The sequence below is a fragment of the Ovis aries genome, chromosome 25 (genome assembly GCF_016772045.2).
Source record: "Ovis aries strain OAR_USU_Benz2616 breed Rambouillet chromosome 25, ARS-UI_Ramb_v3.0, whole genome shotgun sequence".
Taxonomy (NCBI): Eukaryota; Metazoa; Chordata; class Mammalia; order Artiodactyla; family Bovidae; genus Ovis; species Ovis aries.
In genome coordinates this window covers 30,336,486-30,361,429 of record NC_056078.1, presented here as the reverse complement: position 1 = coordinate 30,361,429, position 24,944 = coordinate 30,336,486, and the positions used below count along the sequence as shown (strand labels likewise).

The 24,944-nt window shown below is 54.1% G+C and overlaps 2 protein-coding genes and 1 long non-coding RNA gene across 9 annotated transcripts; 1 reads left to right on the top strand and 2 right to left on the bottom strand.

Moving 5' to 3' along the window:
• Positions 1 to 222: 222 nt before the first annotated feature.
• Positions 223 to 3,617, bottom strand: LOC114110814 (uncharacterized). The gene is made up of 2 exons (XR_006058023.2): positions 3,446 to 3,617; positions 223 to 2,694 (listed from the first exon to the last, which is right to left on the bottom strand). It is a non-coding gene; the product is annotated as an uncharacterized LOC114110814 (long non-coding RNA).
• A 749-nt stretch (positions 3,618 to 4,366) lies between these two features.
• LOC114110806 (putative uncharacterized protein encoded by ZNF503-AS2) lies at positions 4,367 to 11,945 on the bottom strand. 7 transcript variants are annotated; one of them, XR_006058018.2, is made up of 4 exons: positions 11,607 to 11,945; positions 11,200 to 11,363; positions 8,782 to 8,975; positions 4,367 to 6,070 (listed from the first exon to the last, which is right to left on the bottom strand). XR_006058018.2 is itself a non-coding variant. In XM_060406711.1 (3 exons), exons 2-3 carry the CDS (start codon positions 8,785 to 8,787, stop codon positions 5,771 to 5,773), a joined length of 306 nt encoding a protein of 101 aa, XP_060262694.1. In that variant the 5' UTR covers positions 8,788 to 8,975; positions 11,200 to 11,552; the 3' UTR covers positions 4,367 to 5,770. The 7 variants fall into 7 exon arrangements, 3 of the variants coding, with proteins under 3 accessions (XP_060262694.1, XP_060262695.1, XP_060262693.1); XR_009598548.1 differs by lacking the exons at positions 11,200 to 11,363; positions 11,607 to 11,945 and adding exons at positions 6,731 to 6,889; positions 9,095 to 9,872; XR_009598547.1 differs by lacking the exons at positions 11,200 to 11,363; positions 11,607 to 11,945 and adding exons at positions 9,095 to 9,266; positions 9,777 to 9,872.
• ZNF503 (zinc finger protein 503) lies at positions 11,690 to 15,658 on the top strand. The gene is made up of 2 exons (XM_027962213.2): positions 11,690 to 12,342; positions 13,077 to 15,658. The coding sequence occupies exons 1-2, from the start codon at positions 12,034 to 12,036 to the stop codon at positions 14,712 to 14,714; spliced, it is 1,947 nt and encodes a 648-aa protein (XP_027818014.1). The 5' UTR covers positions 11,690 to 12,033; the 3' UTR covers positions 14,715 to 15,658.
• Positions 15,659 to 24,944: the final 9,286 nt, after the last annotated feature.

Sequence of the window (24,944 nt, the reverse complement as noted above, 5' to 3'; positions counted from 1 at the left end):
CTGGAGTGGGCTGCTGTGCCCTCCTCCAGAGGATCTTCCCAACCCAGGGATTGAACCCACATCTCTGAAGTCTCCTGCATTGGCAGACAGGTTCTTTACCACCAGTGCCACCTGGGAAGCCCCCAATGGTGGTAACACCAAATGGAAATAAGGTTAGTCAGATGGAACAGGTAAGTGATATGCCTGGCTGCAAATATTAAAAAAACACACACACACACACAATTTCATTGACTTAAACAAATAGTGATTTTATTTTTCTAATCTAACAAAAGTTTTGGAGGCAGGTGATTCCTAGAAATTGTTGTGTCTCAGAGACATTAGGATTAAGTCTCTTTCTGCTAGTCTCTTAGACTTTTCCTCACGGTCACAAGATGGGTGCCATGGTTCTGGATATTGTACCCAAGCCCAAGGAAGGAAGAAAGGAGAAAGAAAGGAAAGGGAAGGGTCAGAACAACTGTATCATTTACTCTGATCAAGAAAACAATGTTTTCCAAAGCTCCCCCTCTTACTTTGCCACTGCCTTACATTTACTTGTGCTTCATTTACCCAGATTGGGTCACATAACCATCCCTGGCTGGAAGAATAGTCAGACAAAATGAAAACAAGATCGTCATGACTGGCTCCCACCAATTTTGCACCACTGCCTAGCCCAAGCACACTGCTACAATGTTAAGCTGAGGAAGAAGGAAGGAGGTGGATATTAGATAACTTAACTAAATTCTGGTATCAGATTTGGGCATTTTAGGATCAGAATTTGGACACATGAGCATAGGGAACAAGGGCCTTCCAGGAACAAGGGACAGAGGAGCTGAAAAACACAGAGCATGTAGAGAGAACATTAGACTTGACTGGGGTGTAGACAGCTGTACTTTTGATAATCATTCCTATAGAAGTAAAATTGATTTCAAGGATATAGACACGAAAAATGTATTAGAGGAAAAATTCTGTTAACAACCTATATGACCATCAGCAGGGAAGTGGCTGATTAAGCGAGGTATATCCACTCTATGGAATACAGGGGGTCCTTGACTTCAACAGTTGGACTTAAGATTTTTTCAACTTTACAGTGGTATGAAAGTGACAAGCCAACAGTAGAAACTATACTTTCAATTATCCATTTTGATTTTTTCCGGGGCTACTGATATGCAGTATGATAGTTTCCTGATGCCGAATAGCAGCAGTGAGCTGCCGCTCCCAGTCAGTCCCACGATCACAATGGGAAATAACTGATACAACTATTCTGTACCTGTACAACCTTTATTTCTTTTCACTTTCAGTACAGTATTCAATAAATTACATGAGATATTCAACACTCTATTATAAAATAGACCTGTATTAGGTGATTTTGCCCAACTAGACTTATGAAAGTCTTCTGAGCATGTTTAAGGTAGGCTAGGCTGAACTATGTTGGTAGATTGTAGTCGGTAATCTACCAACTACTAGGCTGGTAGATTAAGATATATTAAATGCATTTTCAACTGGATGATATGTTCAACTTTACCAGCTGAACTACCTGGAAAGCTAGAATGGGTTTATCAGCTAACTCCATCATAAGTCAAAGATTTGTACTATGCAGCTAAAAAAAGGAATAAATTAGCTATCTATAGACTCATTTTTTACTGAGAAAGAATGAACAAATTGCAGGCAACTCTAGTATAACCATTTTTGTATAAACAAGCAATAACATAAGAGCACCATACATTTGAGTGTAATTTATATGAGCATGCTGAGCATGGTGCAGGGACAGAAGTTACACCCCAGGCTGTTAACACTGTATATCTCAGGAGACAGAGTGGGAAATGGAGAGGGAGATGAATGAGATCATGTTTTTCTTTACGTATCTTCGAGAGCTTCGCTGGTTGAAGTGAACATAGATTTCGCTTATAACTTTGAAATGCAACTTAATCAAAGCTGTTTAAAAGAAGTTTAGAACTAAATTACAAAGTATCAAGTGTTACACGTGGACAGTAGAAAGTCACTGAAGATTTGGGGGCAAAGGAACCATGGGAGCAAGAAAATGAAGCTGGTAGGAGGATGGATAATACATTAGGGGCAAGAGAGGCCAAGGATACACGGAATAATTAGAAGGTTTGTGCTGTAGCAGCTCAGCCAGAAGATAATAACGGACTAATAATACAGGGGTAATAACACAGCAATAATACGTGAAATGAGAAAAAGAAGGAGCCCAGGCTAGAGCCTTAGGACATACATGCACGGAGGGTGGGAGGAGCAGTGATGGGGGAGGAATGTCTCTGAAATTGTGTCAACCAGCACATCATGCACCTTGAAAACCAAAATAAATAACTAGAAAACCATAGATATTGGTTTGTTTTCTTCGCCAACCTCCTTGATCATTGATTTGTTTTATATTTACAATATAAAGACTCAGAATAGTCATTATTTTTCTGTACGTTTGTGCTATCTCCCTTATTAAACTGAAAAAACACCCGAGATATGAGACAACAAACAATGCTTACTGGTAACACCCAGAAGTGAAGTGAGTCCCCAAAGTTGTCGTTCATTCAGCACGGCTGATGGTACTAATTAGTGCCCTTTTCTTCATTCATTTCTTGAAAGGACAGCTCCAGTCCCTGCCCTGTCAAGTTACCATCCAGTGAAGAGGAGAGACTCTCATCAGAAAATCCCATGTGGTAAGTGCAGTGAGCCAGGTGAAGAAGAAGGCAGAAGTTCACTCTAGACAGAAGAGAAAGCCTTAGCAAGGTCCTGAGGTGAGATGCTATATGGCACCTCTGAGTAACCAAAATGCAGCCACGGGTGGCAAAAACTCAGAATGAGGGGCAGTAGCAGACAAGAGAAACCTAGTCTGCCTTTGAAAACAATTTTTAAAGATCACTCTGGCTGCTGAAGAGCTAGAAGAGAAACAAGCAGGGGAGCTCAAAGGTCCAGTTTCCCCATCAGACTGGGAGCTGTCCAGGAGTTGAGCTGAACCCACTTTATTTATTCCTTTCTCCTCCTCTGTGTGGACCCTCCTGCTCAGCAAGGCCTCAGATGCAGGTGGATGCAGTTAACAAGACAGCAGACACTCCCCCACAAGGTAAGTAAAAGCCCAGCAAGATTCCTCTAGAATGATGAGTTGAGTTGCTGGGGCTCTGATGGAAAGAAGGGATGAGGATACGGATGAGATGCCCCGAGGCGAGGCCAATTTCTTCTCTCCATGCCTCAATTTCTTTATCTATGAAACAGGCCATTCATGGTACTTACCTCAGAGTTAATGTTAATTAGTGTCCGACAGAAAACAAACGTTCTAACAGAGTTAGCTTTTGTTTTTCACCTTCCTGAAAGACACGTGGGACCCTACGGGCACGAAAATGTTTTCCCTGGTGTCTGAGGTATGCCTGGTTTCAGATACCAGAGAATGTTCCAGAACTCCTGACCCAGTCAGGTCTCGGGACTCCCAAAAGACCAAAGTTTGACAAAGTTTTACCTGAGAGTTTGGGCCAGGGTATGTGGTTGTAGAACTTTGATTTAAAAATCCTTAGATAGAACCTTAGGCAGGGGAAAGGACCTGTCCACTGTCCTCCTGTGAGTCGGGTTGTGCGCCAAGCAGCTGGATCGCGCCGCGACATCCGGCTGCCCAGCCGGCGGGGGTGGAGCCCGGCGAGCCGGGGGCGGGCCGGCGACGCGAAGGGGCGGGACCGGCACTGCAGCCCGCGGCCCCGCCCCCGGCGGAAGTGCCGCCGGGCCCGCCCCTCGCACCGGAGGCTGAGTGCCCTCGCCCTTCCCCCGACCCGCTCTGCCCCGCGCGGTTCGGCTCCTAGGGCGTGTAAGGCCGGGGCCCCACCACCAGTCCGAAGAGGAGGCCCCCGGGTCTGCGTATCTGGCTGTCCCGGGTGGTACGTTCTGTCCCTCTCACTCCCCCGCCCTCCCTTCCATTCCTGCGTTACCGGCGCGGCCGCAGGCGCCGCGGGGAACCGCACAGGTAAAGACTCGGCTAGCGAGGGCGCAGGTGTGGGTCCCTCCCGGGCTGGACGGGCAGGGGAGAGCTGACAGCACGTGCCCAGCTTTTTTTTTTTTTTTAATCAGAGCGATTGTATTGATTGTGGGGCTCGGGGAGGGCGGACGCAGACCCCAGGAGCCCTACACAGCACCGGGGTGACAGAGGGGGCGGGACTGAAGCCCCCAGAGCTTGGGGGCCGTATCATTCGTGTCCCCGCGTCTTGCGCAGGCTCTGTTGTGTCTCAGAAGTGATGAGCTGGTTGGGTGGGGGCGGGTCGAGGCCGCGGCACCGGACGGTTATTCCCCCACCCGCTCCCGGAGCTGACTGGGGTCTGACAATCGCCCTGCCCGGGCGCGCAGTCTCAGGTTTGCGGAATGAAAATCAATAAAAACCAATGCAGTGGCAACGAACATGAAACACTTTGGTTGTTATTATTTGCGTTTGTTAAAGTATATTATTTTTTTTTAACTTCCTTCTTGGAAAAGGTGGCTAGGATCAGAGCCTCGGAGAAGGACTCAAAATGCCCCCTGGGCACCCGGCAAGGGGAGGGATCCCAAGCCGCGCAAACTTCCCTGAGCTGCTGTGAGGGATCCAGCGGCTGTGGGGGAGCCCCCCAGGGCGCTGGGCTTCCGGATACGGCTTTCTTCTGCGCCTCATTGTCCGCACTCTAGGAAGATGGTGTGCACCCCCCCCCCATCCATTCGCTTCTCCTGGGTTCACCACCCCCATGCCCCGGGGGTCGCGCCTGCTCCCCTCCCCTGAGCTCTCCCCGGCGCTTTAAATAATGATATTTGCATGCAGGGAGCGATTCATAAATATGTCAGGGCCGGTGAAATATAGGCAACATTTCAAACTTTCTATTTAAAAAACATGAATTATGGCCGCGGAAAATGTGTTCCCATTTAAAGGCGATACGAAGTATTTGGTGTCTCGTCCCCGGGCCCATCCATCACGCAGACAATAAAGAGAGTTTTTCGCCCTGACACCCGCGATTTATGGGCGCCCTTCTCTGCCCTCATCACTCACCCGCCGCGGCCGGCCGGGCGACAGGCCCCGCGGAGAGACCGGCGGCCGCCCTCTCTCCCCCCGCGCGCGCAGTTTTCGCCCTCGTCAGCCCCCCAAGACCACCGCTCCCCAGGGGAAGCGCTGCTCTGGGAGGTCCACGGTGATGGTCTGGGCAGGCAAGTGGGCAGCCCAGTGGGAGACAGAACCACACTCATCCTCTCATCTACGCGCAAGCCTATCTCAAGGCTGGGATGAGCGGGCAGACGAGCGGCCTTGCGGGCTGGCTCTGCGTCCGGGCCTCGCCCGCCGACCGCGGCAGTGCGGGGGGAAGTTGGCAGTGCGGGCAGCAGGAGGTTATTCACGTGCGGTTTCGAGGTGAGGGGAAAGCGCTGGGCAGGGGACTCTCCAAGGGGGCTCAATTCTGCCCGGGAGAAGGCGAGTTGGTCCCAAGCTTTCTTGAGCCCCGCTGGGCGGACGCTTGTGGGCAAAGCTTTCGGCAACTTTTACAAAGTCGCCTTCTCCCTGGTGCGATTCCCATAAACGCATCCTGAGCGTCTGCGGCACCTTGGAAACTATTTTTTACGGGGCAGGGCCCGAGAAGTTGGCGAGAAATAAGGAAAGGGAGGCGCCTTCCGTCGCGTTTCGCCGCGGACCAAGCTCGGCCACCAGGTACCCTCTTTGCCCACCTCCCCATTTGGCGCTCGGACACACCCCTTAAGCGCGCTGTCGTCTCAAAGCGACCACCGAATCTCTACTGCAAACTTGCTTTGAAGAAAGTTCGAGCTCCGTCTGCCGTGGAATTTGCTTTCAATTTTCGCCCCGGGCGGACTCGGCCCGGGCGGGTTTCCGAAGCACCGGCAGAGGGTGGGGGCTGCCGGGCACTGCCGACCGGGAGAGACTGCTAAGGCCGAGGGCGCTGATAGTCCAGCCTCCCTCGGAAGCCAGACCTGCAGCCTTCTGGGCACGAGGAGCCACCTCGCGTCCTGAGCTGAGCGGATGGGGCGCCTCCACACCCGGGAACCGGGATCCGTTTCCTGCTGGATGCCTGAGAGCTGGATTTATTCTGATACACGCAGCGCACCCGCAGCCAGAGAAATTACGTCGATTCTAAAAACGACAAGGTTGAATTTATTAGATTAAGATTCATCTGTAAGTGCAAGGTGATGAAAATTATACAAACAGCTCCAAGTCCAGTGTGAACTGCAGGATCGCTTCCGGCTTCAAGGGCATGTAACATAACATCTGAATATTTAGATATGTAGAGGGATATAAAATTGTATTAAATTCTCGGTGTGTGCACATATAGCTAAGTTGGGAAAATTCTGGAGCAAGTGTCATTTTACAGCCTCTGCTTGGGTGTAATCTGGGCTCGAGATAGCGCTTACGTCCAAATAACCACCCAGTGAATATATCCTACAGACAGAGTGAGTTCCGCATCGTCGAGGTGTACCGCGGTATGTGTACCTCTTTAAATATCTGCGGCGTGGCAGAAGTGATATAAATACATTTAAGAATAGCAGGCGTGCAGATAATTGAGCCACTGCACGGATACAATATTTCTAGATAAGGAAATAAATATTACTACTAGGTTGGCTGTGGAAAGTGTGCACAAATAGAGGGGCTTTCTGGAACGCGTGGTAGGGGCCACAGGTTCTGCAGCTACGGGCGCTCAGCAAGCTGAGGTGGGCTCTATTGGGATACTCGCTGCCTCGGACCTTGGGGCGACTACTGGGAGAGTCTCCTCCGGAACAGGCAACAATGCCACACCTTGGGGATTCTCCCAGATAACGCGTGAAGATTCCGAAGCGCTGAAGCCGGCACTCCGGGTACCAGGGCCTCAAGTCCTGCGGGCAGCTCCTCCCCCTCGGACACTTCAAGAACACCTTAATTCTGGCTCCACCAGGCTCGAGCAGTGCGCATTTAGGCCTATCGGTTTGGAGTAAAAGAGAACAGGGCGGGTCTCGCTTGGTTCCGAGGCACCTCAAAACTCGAAGTCAGAGGCCAAACGGAAGAAAGCCACGACTTCACACCCGTATGGAATCCAAGCCGCGCCCGGCCCTTGGAAGGCCAGCTGAGGCTATAGAAGCAGTTATCTGGGCGTATTTACTTATGAAATGTTAGGCACCCCCTCACATACTCAGTACAGAGGCCCAGATGCCCCATAGGTCTCCCCCGCATATTTGCAAAGCCCAAGCAACGCCACCAGCTAGGCCAGAGACATTGCAGCTGTGAAATTCCAACACCAAATGCTAATTCTAGAATAGGGAGCTTGCCACCCTCCACTCATCTCACCACCTGGTCGTTTTTTTTTTTTTTTTTTTCCTCACTCCTCCAAATACACTCAACCCTGAAACAGGCGCAGAGCTTCTGACAATCCCTGCTTGAGGAGAAATTAGAAGGACTTGGTGCTGAATTCCTGGGAATTACACACACTCCTGAGGCAGCCCTGCCGCAGAGAAGTAACCCGGGCCCTGAGAATGCCCTGCTTCTGAGAGTGTGGTTGCGCTGAAGTGGTATATACCGTATACTGAGAGGAGGGAGAAAGAACAGGAAACATTCCCTGGCTAGCAGAAAAAGTACAAATGAAGAGAGGGGAAAGGAAGAAAAGGCTGAGAGCCAAGAAGGAGGCAAAAGAGGAAACAAAAAAGACAAGGGGGTGGGGGAAGAATCAGAGGAGATGAGCCGAGAAGAGTGCAGGCCTTGGTGAGGCCCAGGGACCAGGCCAGGCGCTGGCAACGGCAAGCCTGGTACCTCCCTGGCCCCAGAGGAGGCTAGTGCCGCCGGGGACCGTCCCCCACCAGCCCAGCGAATCTCGGCTCGGCTCCCAGTCCAGAGGGGCGGGCCTGGGTCCAGTGGCCTCCGCGCGCCCTTTCTCTCCCCACTCCCGTGGGACCACGAGGCGGGGCGGGACGGGGAACAAGGGGTGCCCCAAGGGGCGCGCGCCAGTCCAGGATTGTTTGGACGCTCTGGGCCAGGCTTTCCAGCTCGCCGGGCCTGACCTGTCAGGCGGATTATCTTCGAGGGAGATTAATAGGGGAGGCGGGCTGCAATAATAATCGTTTTGTTTGATGTGACAACTCTGATAGGCGTTGATTTACTTACAAACTGATAGGCTTTTAATTGAGCGCCTCCGCCGAGCCCGAGATGAAAGGGAAGCGGCGGTGAAAGGCGGCCCGCCTGCCCTCCGGCCTCAATACTGATTAGCCATCTCGACAGTGAATAGTTCAAGGCATTTTCAAACTTTTTTCCTCAGCTCTCTCTTTCCTTCTCCTCCCAGCCCCTCCTCAAATATCTGCCAAGCCCACTCCTTTTTTAGAGAAAACAAATCATTTCCATTGTGTGCAAATAAAATCCACAGGACATCCACGCCAATCGCCGCTGGGGGTTGGAGGCATTAGGCCCAGCGCGGAGTCATTAATAACTCCCCCTACCCCCACGGCTTCATGGCCTTCGGGGATTTGACCTCCCCTTCGAGGTGCGCAGGTTTGGTTGCTGCAGCCTCCCGAAAACCCTGGGAGTGCAGACCCCCAGGCGCCCCCGTGCGCTCGGACCTTCAGAGTTCGATTTTTCGAAGAGCGAATGCGCGAAGACCAAGACCCGCGCGCGCGCGCTGCATCGCGCAGGCCTGAGAGCATGTGCGACCGCACCGTGGCACGCCTATTCCAAGGGACACAAGGGGCCACTCTCTGGTTCTCCCAGCTGCCAGGGGTAAAAAGAAAGCTGCTGGAATTCCAGGAGAGGGAAAGGACTGAGTCTGGAGACGGTGGGCTGGAGGGCTGGGGGGAGGGGGCAAGGGAGGTCCCCAGCGGTCACCTCACCTCCATCTCTGGACGCCGCCCCCAGCATTCTGTATCCGGGCCTCGCCGGGAGGCTGCGGCGACGCGGGGCCTATGGCTGGGCTCGCGGGGCTCGGAGATCTACAGTTGATCTGGGCGACACTTCGACAACCACTAACTCAGTGACTCAGACACTAACGGAGCAGCAGGATGCGGGCAGCCTCAGAAGCTCTGCTCTGCAGAGACAGAACCGTCCCGTTGTCAGAAACCGGCACCTGGGACTCGCTCCCCAAAGGTGATTTCAGACAGCCTTCACAACTTCGCGTGTGGCCGCGCCACAGTCTCATGGACTCACCTTCCTCCGCTGTCGCACCGGCAGACCCTCCAAAGCCCCTTGAACGGAGGTGTGTTCTTACACCTACACTCACGCACACATACACCGACAAACTCCTCGTATACACACCGCCTCACTCCCCGCTTCTCCAAAGTATCTTTAGTCAAGTTACCATCTCATGAAGTTTACCAAGCTAAAGAATCAAGGGATAACATTAAAACGCATAAAAAGAATGCCTACGAGAAATTCTAAAACTCACCCCTAGAAAGTTCTCGGTACCTGTGCGGAGTGGGAGACAGAGACAAAAATGAGGGAGGGAGGAATGGGGTGGTGAGAGTGGAAACCGCGAGCACGCCGAAGGCAGGTCCCAGACCCGACTTCGGCGCCGACGGGGCACCGGCCGGGTGAGCAAGGGTGGAAACCGGGTCTCAAGGCCCGGCCCCCGCCCCCGCCCCCCCGCGCGGGTACAGACTGGCTCCCGGCTCCCCAGCGCTCCCAGCCCCACCATTTATCAAAAGGACTTGACAACAAAAGAAGAGCCGGGGTGGAAAAGGGCGAGGGGGAGGGGAGAGTCAAAGTCTTCCAAGTCCTTCCGAGGAAAGGGATGTACCCTTCTCTCGCCCCCTTCCAGTTTCTGCGAGTTTTTGGAGGTCACCCACCCCTCGAATTCGCTCCAGACGCTACCAAAGCCCTGACCACTCACACAGATGCACAGGCATTCATACACACTTCTGCACTCAGATCCAGGTACGCGGAGGCACGCAGAGCGCCTCCCCTCTGCCTTCCCAACAGCCCGAATGACGGTGCAAATCGAGGGGAACGCGGCGGTCCCGCTCCGCTTCCCTGGAAGAGCCAGTTGTTCCCACAGGCAGCCGCCCCCACCCCACCCCACCCCACCCCGCCGCACCCACCCTCTCTCTCTTGCTTCTTCCCTCTGCTCTCCCCGCGCTGGTCAGTCCCGGCTCGGCGTTCCAATAAATTCGAGCGAGCAGCCCAGAGTAACCCTGGCTACCAAGACTGCGGGGATGGCAGGGGTTGAGGGAGGGCTGGAAGAGGGGGCCTGAGTGAGCCTGGAACCTATCTGCCCCAACACACACGTCAGGCCTCTTCTTCGCAACCTCTCAGCCCTAGCCACGATGGGGGACGGGTGTCAAAGAACTGAGGGGGGGGTACCCCACCACTGACCTCCAGAACTCAAGGCTACGTTGGTAATGTGGCTCTTAGAAAGAAGCTTCCGAGTTTGGAGTCAGGGCACTAGGGAGGGGGTAGAGGGGGCCAGCTGGCAGCCTGACGACTGCACTCAACGTACCCCGAAGGGAGTACCATGGCTTGGGGGGTAAAAAATCTCCCGTGTTGGACGTCGCCACTGCCTGTCTCGGATACCGAGAGCGCTCGGAACTCTGCGCGTGGCCCCAAAGGAACGGAATCCCCAGAGGTGGAAGGGTGTTATCTCTCTCTCCAGTACCTAGAGGAGCGAGGCGCACACCCCAGGCCAGCGCACCCTTCTCAGCGCCCTTGGCGCACCTGCGCACTTTACTCTCACTATTCATTTTCCTGACACCGAGCGCCTCTTTCTCTTCTTTCATTCTTTTTCTTAGAGCCCCCGCCTCTCATCCCAGGAGGCTGCTCCTCCTTCCCCCTCCTTCAGTTCCCCCTCAGTCTCTTCCTTCCTCTGCGTCTCTCTCTCCCTCTCCCTTTTTCCCTTCAAGTCGCACCCGCCTTGTAATCAGCAACAAAAGCTGACATAAATCACCGGCGGATTGACAAGAGCTGACAAATAACTGATTGATTGCGGTCGAGGAACATTGACAATTGATGGAGGGGTGGAGATGCCCAGAGAACTCGGGAGGGGGGCGCGGGTAGAAGAGAGGGTGGCAAAGGAGAGTAAGAATTGCGGGGGGGTGCTGAGTGTGAAACAGAGGAAACATGTGACCCCCCTCCTGCCCCAATCTGCGCATCTCCGGGCGTCACGTGGCCGGGAAGGGCGGGGAACCTAGCTTAGAGCCGAGACTTGCCTCCTCCGCCTCCGCTGCCCACCTAGCTTCTGGTTTCTCTGCCGCCGAATCCCGGGAAATCAAAGCGGGCGGGCGGACTTCCTCCAACACCCGCTCCCCACCTTTCCTTACCCAGGCGGCTGCACCGCAGGAGATTTCAATTACTGAGGCGGGGGAGAGAATACTTGGGGGTGTGGACCTCCGTGGCGGCCCTGGAGTTGACAGTCCGGCCGTTGTCCAGACTCCTGCTAGTGCTCCTTCTGAACACGCTCAAACTGTTCCTTGCAAGCACCCTCCTGCAAAAGAAGGTTTCAGTTTATTCTCCAGCTGGGGAAAAGGACGACGAGGAAGAAAAGAGAGGGAGGCGGCAGATAGCAAACGTAGAATAAATGTCCAGCTCGTCCTCCGAGCGAAATCTAGGGAGGGGACACGCAGGGGGAGCGGCAAAGAGGGAGCTGCCCATTAAAACCAGCGCTGAGAGTCCTGGCGGCGGCGGCGGCGGCGCGGGACGCGTCACATCCCCTTGACCCTCCAATCACCTCGGGCTCCCATTTGATTGGAAGGCGGCAAAGGCTTTAATCTCCCCCTCGGTGCAGCTGCTTTTGAAGTGAGTTTCCTCGCCAGAGCCCCGGCTGGACAGGCAGCGGCTCACATCGCGGAGAGCAGCGCCAGCGCCGGGCCGCGAGTGCGCAGCGCAGGGGCACAGCCCAAGGCCGACACGGCTAGCCACCCGGCACTCCCGCAGTCGGGCCGGCTCCTCCCGCTCGGCCGCGGCTCCGCTGCGGGCCACCCAGGATTATTCGCTTGTGGCTCCAGGCGCCAAGAAGGCGCGCTGGGCGCCTGTGACCGCCGAGCCAGCTCCACCTCCTCCTGCTGCTCCTGCTCCCCGGGCGAGAGCGCAGCCCGGAGCCCGCCCCGCGCCTCCTGGAGCCCTCCCCCCGCTGCTCCCATGCGCGCGGGTGGGTCATGAGCACAGCGCCCTCGCTTTCTGCCTTAAGAAGCAGTAAGCACAGCGGCGGCGGCGGCGGCGGCGGCGGCAGTGCGGACCCTGCCTGGACCAGCGCGCTCTCTGGAAATAGCTCCGGCCCCGGCCCAGGCTCGTCCCCGGCCGGCAGCACCAAGCCTTTTGTGCACGCTGTGCCCCCCTCTGACCCCCTCCGCCAGGCTAACCGCCTGCCCATCAAGGTGCTGAAGATGCTGACGGCACGGACTGGCCACATTTTGCACCCTGAGTACCTGCAGCCCCTGCCTTCCACTCCCGTCAGCCCCATAGAGGTAAGGACCCTATCCCCGGATCGCGCTGGGACCACCACTCTGGCTGCCCCTCCACGGGATTTCTTTCTCTTGTGATCTGCAGGGGGTGAAGGTGGGGGGATCGGAGTGATTCAGCTCCGGGATGAGGGGAGAGGATCGTGCTCCCGCACCTTAAAACTAGGGCGGAAAGAGGGGAGGAGGTAGAATGGGGTGTGAATGCTAGGAGCCAAGGCAATCAAAACTTGTTTCTTCCATTGGTGTTAAAGCCCCTACCTCGACCCAGGCCCCCTCACTCTCAGGCCAGAAGACAGACGGGAGTCCAAAATACGGTTCCAAAGTCCCGGTCCTCCGGTTTCCCAGAAGCTGGTATTTGTACACAGCCTCTAAGGCGCCAACGACCCGAGCCCTTACTCTGAAGTATTAGAGGTGGGGGTGGGGAGTACAGTTCTGGGTCAAAGAATCAGAAACCAAAACATTTTTCGAGTTTGTTTTTTTTTTTTTTCCAATCCAGTTATCGCTTAGAGAGGACAGGAAAGATCCTGGTGGCGGGGCTGGGGGTGGGGTGGGGGTGCTGTGGCCTTTCTCAAGAAAGAGAATGTGTGTGTAGAAGGGATGTCTCCTAGATTTGCGCCTCGGGGCTGGAAGGATCTTTACGGTCTTGGCTGAGGTGCGCTCGAAACCTAGAAGGCAGGATTCTAAAGGGTTTCCCCTTCTTTCTTTGTGCGCCCCCCCCCGCCCCACGTCTGACCCTGCAGCTCGATGCCAAGAAGAGCCCGCTGGCGCTGTTGGCCCAAACATGCTCGCAGATCGGGAAGCCCGACCCCTCGCCCTCGTCCAAACTCTCCTCAGTGGCCTCCAACGGGGGTGGCACGGGCGGTGCCGGCGGCGGCGCCGGGGGCGACAAGGACGCCAAGTCGGGCCCCCTCAAGCTGAGCGACATCGGCGTGGAAGACAAGTCGAGTTTCAAGCCGTACTCCAAACCCGGCTCGGATAAGAAAGAACCGGGAGGCGGCGGCGGCGGAGGAGGAGGGGGCGGCGGGGGCGGCGGCGGGGGGGTTTCGGCGGAGAAGTCCGGATTCCGGGTACCGAGCGCCACCTGCCAGCCATTCACGCCCAGGACAGGCAGCCCAAGCTCCAGCGCCTCGGCCTGTTCTCCAGGAGGCATGCTGCCTTCGGCCGGGGGCGGCCCGGATGGCAAGGACGACAAGAAGGACCCCGAGGCGGGCGGCGGCGGTGGCGGCGCCAAGGGCTCCGGGGGCGCCTCGGCCGAAGGGGGACCCACGGGGCTGGCGCACGGCCGGATTAGCTGTGGCGGCGGGATCAATGTGGACGTGAACCAGCACCCAGATGGGGGCCCCGGGGGCAAGGCTCTAGGCTCGGACTGCGGCGGCTCATCAGGCTCCGGCTCCAGCTCCGGCCCCAGCGCGCCCACCTCCTCCTCTGTGTTGGGCTCTGGGCTGGTGGCGCCCGTGTCGCCCTACAAGCCGGGCCAAACAGTGTTCCCTCTGCCTCCCGCGGGCATGACCTACCCAGGGAGCCTGGCTGGGGCCTACGCCGGCTACCCGCCCCAGTTCCTGCCACACGGCGTGGCGCTCGACCCCACCAAGCCGGGCAGCCTAGTGGGGGCTCAGCTGGCGGCGGCCGCGGCGGGTTCTCTGGGCTGCAGCAAGCCCGCCGGCTCGAGCCCCTTGGCCGGAGCGTCACCGCCGTCCGTGATGACAGCCAGTTTGTGTCGGGACCCGTACTGCCTCAGCTACCACTGCGCCAGTCACCTGGCTGGGGCGGCGGCAGCCAGCGCGTCGTGCGCTCACGATCCGGCCGCGGCGGCCGCGGCTCTCAAGTCCGGATACCCGCTGGTGTACCCCACGCACCCGCTGCACGGCGTGCACTCATCGCTCACCGCGGCCGCGGCCGCCGGCGCCACACCGCCCTCTCTGGCCGGCCACCCCCTCTACCCCTACGGCTTCATGCTCCCTAACGACCCGCTCCCCCACATCTGCAACTGGGTGTCGGCCAACGGGCCTTGCGACAAGCGCTTCGCGACGTCTGAAGAGCTGCTGAGCCACTTGCGGACCCACACGGCCTTCCCCGGGACAGACAAACTGCTGTCGGGCTACCCCAGCTCCTCGTCTCTGGCCAGCGCCGCAGCGGCCGCCATGGCCTGCCACATGCACATCCCCACGTCGGGCGCTCCGGGCAGCCCCGGGACGCTGGCGCTGCGCAGCCCCCACCACGCGCTGGGACTCAGCAGCCGCTACCACCCCTACTCCAAGAGCCCGCTCCCCACGCCCGGTGCCCCCGTGCCCGTGCCCGCCGCCACCGGACCGTACTACTCCCCCTATGCCCTCTACGGACAGAGACTGACCACGGCCTCGGCGCTGGGGTACCAGTGAGGGCGGTCTCGAGGGCTATCGAGGGAAAGAAAAGAACTGGGGGGTGGGGGTGGGGAGGAGCCGAGGGAGGGGCGGGAACAGGGCCGAGGCGACTGTCACCCGCGCGTGGGGATGACCCGGGCCAGGAAAGGAAAATATATATATACTGTATCTATCTACCCGAAACAGCGACCGAGACCCGGTGGGAAAGTCCCCTTTCCCCCACCTCTCATCTCCCCACCCAAACTTTATAAAAGTTGAAAAAAAATATCATTTGACTTTTTATAGAAAAAGAAGGAAAAAATAATTGAAAAGTGTTCATCTGAGGACTGCATCGGTGGACACTGGTATTTATTTATGTTAGCTCCAAGCGGACCCGTGGTTCAAAAGTGCATTACTTAGTTTGAGCTCTGTAGGTAAAAAGGAAGAAGGGGGAAAAATTAAAACTTGAGGGTTAAAAATGTGGAAAACAAACCCTCCCATCCCTTGTAGATTATAAATAAATACAAAACCGCCACAGAACTAGAGGTCTTCTCTTTAATGTTACTTTAAAATTGCTATGATTGTATTGTACGTTCTTATTTAATGTCTGATTGAAACACAAATTTACATGCATGTTTGTTACAAAAATGAAAAAAAAGAAAACAAAACAAGTCACAATTTGTCAGCTCTGATTTCAAATTGCAATTATTTTTAAGGTGTATACCATCAAAAGAGAATGGGTATTTTTTTGTATGTATTCTGGAAGAAAACAAAAAAAAAAAAAAGGAAAAACAATTCTATTCCAAAACCTCATTTGCCTTATTTTGTTCTTTAAAAGGAACACTTAACTATTTTTAATTTTTAAGTCCACCGGCTGAAAAGGGGACAAGGTTTACGTCATGTACTAAAATAATAGACAATGTATCGCTTTAAAGATTAAAATTCCGTATATTTGATGTATTAAAAGGTTTTACTTCTTCTTATCTTTTTTTTTTTTTTCCTTGGTTAAAGAGAAACAAGAGCATGGCAATTTGGCCACAGTGGGTTCCCTGGGCCTCACGGCTATTCCTTCCCAGGACCGTGGTCGAAATTCCGATTGTTTAGTTGTAATTTTCAGGAAGAAGCAAAGGCTTCAGAAGGGCTGGCCTTGGAGGAAATATTTTTAAACGGGATTTCACAATTTGGAAAGATAGTGTACTTAGCTATCACTCATTTCGTTTTTTTCTCCCAGTAGCTGGTTTGTTAAAAGTGAAAGGGGAAAAAGGGGATTTTAAAAAATTTCCCTCTTAAGGATTTTGAGGAGTTTGGGTTTCGTTTTGTGCAGAGAGCGGCGCAGGTCCGGACTCGCCCGCCCAGCCTCGGCCCGGGGGAGGTGCCGCTGCCCACAGTTCCTCTCTGCTTTCCTACCATCATCGGTTACGGGCGGGCAGCCGGGATCGATTGGCGGTCGGAGGGCGCTTGGGAACCTGTTTCCTAGGCCTGGGGAGGAGAGCGCGCTGGAGTCCTCTTGTCCCTCCGAGGAAAATGAGTTCTCTTTCCTTTTCTTCAGCTGGCTGCCGAAGGCTAGAGGCGGCCACCAGCGGACCCCTCCAGCCAACTCCCTCCCCCTGGGGCTCCTTCCTCTCTCCCGAGTCGGGACCCGCGTCAGGCCGGCGCCGATGCTGCTTTTCCGAATCCCGATTTCTCTGCAGTCTACGCTCTATCCCAGTCTGCGCCGCAGGAGAAAGCGCCGGGGCCCGGAAGCCCCTTCCAGTTCGACTCCGCAAGGGTCCTGGCGCCCATTGTCAGCCTCGCTGGGGCGACCTGGGTGGACGCGGAGCGCCGTTCTGGGTCGCGAGCTCCGCTCGGCAAAGTCGCTGCGCGACCCCCGGTCCCGGCGCGATTCCCGCAGCGCGCACCGCTACCTTCTCCCCAGCGTGCGCGGCGGCACTGAGCTGCCTGAAGAGCCCCTGGAACCAGGCAGAAAAGAGGTCTAATCTTCGTGTGTGTGCGCGCGCGCGCGCGTGTGTGTATGTGTTGGAGCGGGGTGGGGTGAGGGGTCCGAGGCCCAGCCCCCACCTCGACCGCGATCACACACTCACACCCCAGACCCGGGCGCCAGCCCTGCTCTCTGCTTGTTGGGGCGCTCTCCCCGGCGGGTCCGCAGTTTGGTCCAGAGCGCAGCTTTTCTGGGATCCTGGGGCTTCGGAGTCGCGGCGCTGAGCGCGGACCCCGAACTCTCCTCTCCCCAGGGTCAGGCCGTTCTGGGTTCTCCGAGCCACCGGCCTCCCTCGGCGTCAGGCTCCCCCTGCTGCCTCGGGAAGCTCACCGCCGCTCAAAGGCCGCCCTCGGCCTCGGGCCTCGGTCAGTCAACCGCACGGCCCCCGCCGCCATTTGTTCGGGAGTTGGTGACTCAGATTTTTCCATCCTCCTCCCAGCATCAGCCTCACGCCTGCGGGGCCTTTTCCCGGGTTGCACGCAAAGCGGGCCCGACGACCTCCGGGACGCCCCTCAGGCCTCCGCCTGGAGAAGACTTCATAGAGGAAGACTCGGGCTCCGTGCCGCCTACCCGGAGGGAGCAGCCTCCAGCGCCTCCGAGCCGTCTGCCCGCAGCACGCCCGGGACGCTGCAGCCCAGCTCCCACTCTGGTCCGGCTAAGAGAAGCTGGGCTGGGCCTGGCTGGGCCCGGCTTATCGAGAACCCTGGCCGATGGGGCTGCTTGTCACCTCCAGGCTCTCGGACACACACACACACACTCACATTCTGGATAGGAGGACTTTCCAGGAGGTGGTTCGGCCCGAGTCCCGGGGACTCAAGTGCCCACGCTTGCGACGTGAAAGCCAGACCCTTGTTCACCCCTCACCAGCACCAGCCCCAAGCCCCTGGTCATTCCGACCCACACGCTTTGCCTTCCTTGGCCTCGCATCTTCCGACAGGGCCACCATGCCTCGCCAGCAGGGACCCACTTGGGTGGAAAGGGCCTAGAAATTCCCCAGCCCTGGAATTTCAGGCCTGGGACCATCAGAAAGACAAACTAGGCCCTCTCGTGCCTTCACGCCCTCTCTTGGTATTTTAGTATAGTAACAAAAAGCAAACCCAAAACGGCTTAAAATTTTAATGAGACCTCCTTCCCGGAGAAGTTACTCAGAGGCAGCAAAATTCCGGAGCTGGGGCCGGGGATCAGGGATGGTCCCCCGACGTGTGCGACGGAGCTGAGTCATCCCAGGCACAGGGTTAGTAAGGAGAGGGTGCCGGTATGTGCTGCAGGTCCAATCTAGGCGCGACCCCCTCAGGAAAAAGACGCCCCATCCTCACTGCGCGCCCCTGGCTCTCTCCCCCTGTCTGCTGAACTGCGGCGGGATGTGCCCGGCGGCTACCGCCAAAGCCAGAGCGGAGTGCAGTGTGTCCGCCAGGCGGCGCTGCGGAGCCCGGCGGAGCGGGCGGGAGACCCGGAGCGCCGGCCAGCGTGCGGGACGCAGGCTGGGTGGTCAGAGACCCAGTGCCTCCACGTTAGCACGGTGTCCGGTAGCTCCCTCCTGGTAGTTTCTCGCTCCTCTCTCGCTACGAACCATGTCCTCTGCACTTCTCCACATGCTCTAGCTTCTGCTCTTGTGTTCCCCGTGCTCTTTCTCTACCCCAGAGGAGTTGGCGCAGGTGTCCAGGGCCCTTCTCCCTCCCCATCCTTCCAAACTTTCTCAAGACCCACCTCTTCCAGGAAGCCCTCCATGTTTCCCCCTGACCACACACTGATCTTTCCCTCAGCCCTTAATGCAGAGAGTGGATGAATAAAAGCCACCAGACTAGGGATGAGGACCCTTGGGTTTGACTGGTGCCTCTTCGTGGTTGTATGGCCATGGGCAAGTCACTTATGGCCTCTGTGAAACTAGGCTCCCAAACTGGTATTTCTCTACGCACATTTACCAACAACAGTAATTTAATAAGCAGCATGCATTGCATGCCTACTCCCAGGCACTCATCTAGCCCCATTACTACCACTATCCTCCTTTTACAGATGAGGAGACTGACAATTAGAGAGAAGTCACATGTCTGTGCTCCAGCACTGGGTCCTTAACCACTGTACTGCACTGCGCTAGTTCCTGGGCCTGGAATCTTTGTCCTCGGCCTTCTTTTTCTAATTGCCAGTAACTCAAAACTCCTATTTCAAAGCTCAGGCAGTGTCACCTCCTCCGGGAAGTCCCCCAGGCCCTTCCACTGGATTCAGTGCCCTTTGCTCTCTTTGCTCCTGTAGCACCTGCCCATCCCATCATACTTTCTTTACATTTTGCTCCCAGCCTGAACTCTGAGGCACTGGACAGGAGGGACTGTCTCCTCTTCCAGTTTCTAGTAGTGCCAGCTGGCCTGGTACCTGGGACCTAGTAGATGCTCAATAAATGTTAGAGGGAAGGAAGGAAAGGGTGGGAAAGAAGAGAGAGAGGGAGACAGAGGAAAACAAAAAGACAGCATGGAGGAAAGAAGCAAAAGAACTGGGCTCGCCTGGGCAGGATGACTCTTCCAAAGAGAGGCGGAGAGGCAGCAGCAGTGGGCTGGGGGAAACTTTTGCTGTCTTTGCCCGTGGCACAAAAAAAAGCCCAGCAAGCTTCCACACATCAATTAGAAACTGCATTTGCTGACAATAATGAAGACCCTCAAAGAGTGGCTTGAAGGAGATAAATATTCTCTTCTCTGAGTGTGGAGGTGGAGGGTCCAAACTAAGAATGGCCCTCAGTCATCAGGGACCCAGGGTCCTCTGCCTTCCTTGATGCCAGCTCAATCAGGAAGACTTCATCCTCACATAGTCTCTGAGTTTAGGATGGCTGCTGGAGCTCAGCCATTATCACTTTATTATAGTCAGCTGGAAGGAGGAGTGAGAAGAGGTAAAAAGGGTCCACTCCTTTTTAATGGGTCTTTCTGGAATCCGTAGACAACTCCTCAGCTTATACCCCATTAGGAAGAACCTAGTCACGTGGCCATGCTTAGCTGCAAAGGACGCTGGGGCACATAATGTTTACCTGGGCACGCTGCTGCCTCAAATAAAGTCAGGGTTCTGATACTCAAGGGAGCGAAAAGGGTGGGAACTGGGACAGGACATTAGCAGACTCCCCTGCAACCCACAGATGGGTTAACCTAGAACTGGAGTCAGGAGAGAGCTTTCTTGGTGGTGGCCTTCCAGGGGGTCACTATTTGATGACTTGCTTCCTTAAACCACAGATCCTTATTGATAAAGTGGGCAGGGGTGGTACTTATAAGCTCTCGGAAGTTGTCATTCTTGTTCCCTCTAGGTGTTTGGAGTTGTATACTGCAATGATTTAGAGTGGGATTTGTCAAAAAAGTAATTTTTATTCTTATAAAGATCTTCGGTTAGAGACCTGTTCATTTTGGTCCTTCACCCCACACAAAATACCAAGCTAAGAAGGAGGGATCGTATTTGTTTTTTTTTTAAAAAATAAAACCATCAAGGAAAACAAAAATCCCACAAGGTGAAAGGGAGTAGCATTATAAACTTACCCCCCACCTCCTTCCACGTTATTTGCAAAAATACAGTCTCCAACTCAAAGCATAGGCAGTCCAGTGCTCACGCAACTTTGCACTAACTTTACCTTAGATAATTATACTGTAACTACAGAAATGTAAAAGAAACAAGACACAACCAAACGAAGATTATTGCTGAATCACAGTGACACCTGAGTGAGTTCTAATCATGCCTCCATACACCCATACAGCAGTGGCCCTTGGGACAGGGTCCTGGGGAGTCGGGTTGGGGGGGGGCGCGGAGTAAGGAAGGCAAGAGGAGACTCCTAGGGCTGGAAAGGGTAAGGAAAAAGCAGGAACAGGGGTCTGTGCATGTGAGCAGATTGGTTGCCCCGTTGCTGGAAGCTTCCTCGGCCTTAGGTCTCAAAAAGGGAGACATTTCAGGGTTCTGGGCTAACTTTGCGTGTCTCTCTCTGTCTCTGCCATGTTTCTTTCACATGCTTCATAAACATCTCTCCCTAACATTCTCCAGGGGCGATTCCTGTGGTGTGGGAATTCTATACCCTCCACATCACTAGTTCTTAAGCCCTTTGTGGGTTGAGGGAAGGACGCAGAAACCACAACCTTTTTTGAAAATTCAATAAAAGCAATGGCCCTTCTCTATAGAAATAAGTACACATACTCAACATTGGAAAAATAATTTCAGGGGGCTCATGGGCCTGCAGATTTTCAATCCTTGATCTTAAAGGAAATCCAAGATTTAAATATATATTTTAAAAAAAAACCACACACACACATGCCCTTGGGAAACACCCTGAGAGACTCTTCCTTTCTAAATTTTTCTCACCAAGGCTACATTCCAGCAACTCTGTGGTGATTAACTGTAACAACTTATGTCAACCTACCACAGGCCAGTGTTAGCCTTTGCAGCCTTCACAATAATTCTATGAAGTGGGCACTATCATTGGCCCCACTTTATGGTGAGGAAACTGAGGCACAGAGAGGTCCAAGTGACTTGCCCAAGACCACACAGCCAGGCAGCGGCAGAGCTGAGATTGTGTTATAGGCTGTTAGACTCCAGGCCCATTCGTTTCATGCTGTTCCCCGCTGTGGGGTGGCCTTTACTTCTCTGTATGCTGAAGCCACGTAAACTTGCCTGACCCTAACACAGGTATCAGGCCCCACCCAGCAGCATGCTGGAACTGGCTCATACGGGCTCACAAGAGCCAGCTGTGCACATCCTTCCCAACTCCTCGATAGCTTGAAATTGGCCATGGTGGGAATATTTACACCGTAGCAATTAGCAAACACTGTAAGTGAAGGCTTTTTTTTCCAAGAGAGCTGATTATTAAGCATTTATTAGCACATCACTGGACCCACATATTCTAGTCCCACGCCAGCAGCTGCGGCCTGCATATCCAACCGCTCAGACCCTGAGTCCGTGGGAAGCGAGGATCCTCCTCCCAGTCAGTGAGGAGGACTTGGATGGGGTCTGCTTCCCCCAGGCTCAGTGCAGGGGGTAATTAGGGAGAATGCAGCCTCCTCTTGGACCCCAGAGTAGGCAGGCTATCTTCCAGTTGCCCTTCCCTGTCCTAGAACCTGGGCCTGGTCAGCTGGAGTCCAGATCCTTCACAGCATCTGGCAGCCCACCTGATATGGCAGGTGGGGGGCAGTGCTTGGCTACCAAGAAGCTTCAGTGCCCCTGCCATTGGACCCTTAGCGACTACCACCAGCCAGCTCTGGTTTAACTCTTTCCCTTTGGGGTGAGCCACAGGCAGCTGGACCCTGCGTCCAGCCTCACTAGAAACCAGCCCTGCTCCCTTCTCTACCTTCTGGGAGCACCCAGCAAACTGCCCAAGACAGCTGTGCCAATGCTCACTCTCTAACTTTGGTCCATAGAGAAACCCCATCCAACAGCAAGGATTCCAGTGGGCGAGGCATAGGGTGGAGACTTCCCTGGTGCCCTCTCACCAAGCAGGGTCTCAGACCACGGGAAAGAAATGGATTATTATGATTATTATCATTTAGTGAGCATTTCCCTCGTGCCAAGAGCTTTATATTTCTTTATATTATCTTTTTAAAATCCCTACAAGATCCCTAGGAGATAGTGCTATATTTATCCCCTGTTGGAAAACTGAGATTCAGAAAGGTTAGGTAACATGCCTGAAGTCACACAGCCAACAAGTGGTGAGCAAAAATTCAAGGCCAGAGCTGTCTCACTCCAAAGCCCATGCTGTGTACTTCAACAGACAGGTTCTGCTTCTTTCCCCAGCCCCCAGGGAAATACGGGAAGGGCAGCCTCTCTGGCCTCCCTTGGGGTTCCCTGGGGACATCCCCAAGGGCAGAGGAAAGACAACATTGGTCACAATGTTGTAGCTAAATGTTGTAGCAAAACCACTGCCCAGTCCAAGGTGTGGTCCACCAGACATAGAAAGCGAGTATTCACTGGCAAGCACACTGGGAGTCCCCGCTGCATACACGGCCTTCTCTCAGGCATGGAAGCAGTGGGGAGATGACTAGGATGCACCAGGTCTCCCCTCAGACAACTCACTGTCCAGTCTAGTGATTCACAGAAGATATTGCTGCCTTAAGGTGAGCTGTGACAAGGGCTATCTCACTGGAGGCACGGGGTTAATTTCTACAGGAGGATGCAGAAATCTTCACGGAGGAGGCAGCACTTGATCTGGGTTGAACAATGACTAGGCGTTCAATGGGTGGAAAATGGGGGAATCTTGGGAATTGGGAGAACGGATGAGCAAGATCAAAGGCATGGAGGCAGGACTGCCCATAAAGGTGTTTGGCAGGGATGTGGTGGTGGCAAGGGGAGTGGGCGGGAACGTGGTGGGAACAGATGGTGTCCTGTCCTTGGAGACATCAGAGGTCTTTGTGCAGAGGAGTACTGTTATGGGATAGAACAATGCAACTGGAGATGGACAGGCTAAGACATCAGGTGGTTCAGACAGAAGAAGGTGAGAGATGAGAGCTGGGGGGCGGCTGCAGGACACGCGAAGCCAGGACCATCCCAGGGGATGGCAAGGAGGTAGGATGGACTGGACTCGGTGAAGGGCAGGGGTTGGAAAGGAGAGAGAAAAAATACATGTGATCCTGAGGTCTTAGCCTATGGTATTGGGCTACACCTCTGTAAAAAAAAAAAAGAAGAAGAAAGAAAGAAAGCCTCTCCCCCAAATACAGTGACTTAAATCAGATGGAGGTTTCTCTTGGGCCTCCGTCATCTATGCTTGTGAGGCTGCACTGCTCCGTGACGTCATTCAGGGGCCCAAGTGCCTTCCATCTTGGTGTTCCTTCATCCCCCTCAGGGTGCGGTGCTCACTGATGTGATTAGATATGGGTGCTATTCCCTCCCAGGGGAAGGGGAGAGCAGGGAAGTCTGGGGCAAGCCGTGTGCTTCTGAACAAGTGAGGAAGATGTTGCTCATAGTCACCTGGCCAGCTGCAAAAGGAGGCTGTGCAATGTTATTTCTCCCCTGTGACCATGTGCAAGGAAGAAGAGGAGAACAGACCTGGGGTCAGAGGGCTAACCAGGAGTCACCACGTCTGGGTACCTGGAAAAAATTCCAAGGGGCAGCAGGCTTTGGCAGAGAATACACAGGGTAGATTTTGTGTAGGTTAAATTTCTCATGCCTGCAGGGGGTGGAAATGTAAGTTTGCGAGTAGTTAGCAGAAGACAGAGCTGAAATCTGAGGTGCAAGGGAAGAAGAAGAAAATTGGACTAAGGATGGAGTCTAAGACTCTTGAGGAAGTCCTGTGAGGAATAGGACTTTTGCCAATAGCATTGGGTTAGCCAAAAATTCATTTGGGGCTTTCTGTAAAATGTTACAAAAACCCCAAACAAATATTTTGACCAACCCAATAGTTGCTTTTTTTTTTCCCTTAAAAAAATTTTTTTTAATTGAAGTGTAGTTGATGTTTAATATCACATTGGTTTCAGGCGTACTACATTTTGATTCATAGTTTTATAGACTATATTCCACTTAAAGCTATTACAAAATAATGTCTATATTTCCCTGTACTCTATAACATACCCTTGTTGCTTATTTATTTTATCCATAGTAATTTGTATCTCTTAATCCCATACCTTTATCTCACCCCTCTGAATTCCCTCTCCTTAGGGGTAAACACTAGTTGATTCTCTGTATCTGTGAGTCTGTTTCTGTTTTGTTATATACATTCTTTTTAATTTTTTTAAAGACTTCACATATAAGTAATACCATAGAGTATTTGTCTTTGACTTATTTCACTAAGCAACATACTCTCTAAGTCCATCCACATGGCTGCAAATGGCAGAATTTCATTCTTTTGGGGGCTGAGTAATATTTCATTGTGTGTATGTACCATCTTCTTCATCCATTCACCTGTTGATGAGCACTCAGGATGCTTCCATATCTTTCGCCAATAGTATTTTCCAAAGATGGTGGCCATGCATCCCATCCCGTGTATTTTCCTTACGCTATGAAGTCATCACTCCTCCAAGTGGTGGGGCTCGCATTTCCTCCCCTTGAACCTGGGCAGGCCTGTGATGGGAGCAGAAGTGATACCATGTGACTGGGGCTGTCAGGACAGGTGATACCACTTCCTCTAGGGATGCTCATCCTGGGAACCCTGTGCTGTGAAGAAGCCAAATGTCCACATGGACAGACTACATGTAGATGTTGTGGCAACAGGCCAGCTGAGGTCTCAGCCCACAGGAGCATCAGCCACCAGCATGGAGGGATGAGACTCAGGCGATTCCAGCCCCCAGCCTTCAGGCCACCTCAGGTGATCCCGACTGGAGCAGAGACAAGTTGTCCCCGCAAAGCTCCAT

Excerpts from the sequence above, each read along its gene's own strand:
- LOC114110806 (XM_060406710.1), bottom strand. The coding sequence starts at position 9,581 with ATGGTGGGGCTGGGAGCGCTGGGGAGCCGGGAGCCAGTCTGTACCCGC. Across the intron at positions 6,071-9,332 it reads GTACCGAGAACTTTCTAGGG|AATCGACGTAATTTCTCTGG; the intron begins GTGAGTTTTAGA and ends TGTCGTTTTTAG.
- ZNF503 (XM_027962213.2), top strand. The coding sequence starts at position 12,034 with ATGAGCACAGCGCCCTCGCTTTCTGCCTTAAGAAGCAGTAAGCACAGC. Across the intron at positions 12,343-13,076 it reads CTCCCGTCAGCCCCATAGAG|CTCGATGCCAAGAAGAGCCC; the intron begins GTAAGGACCCTA and ends CTGACCCTGCAG.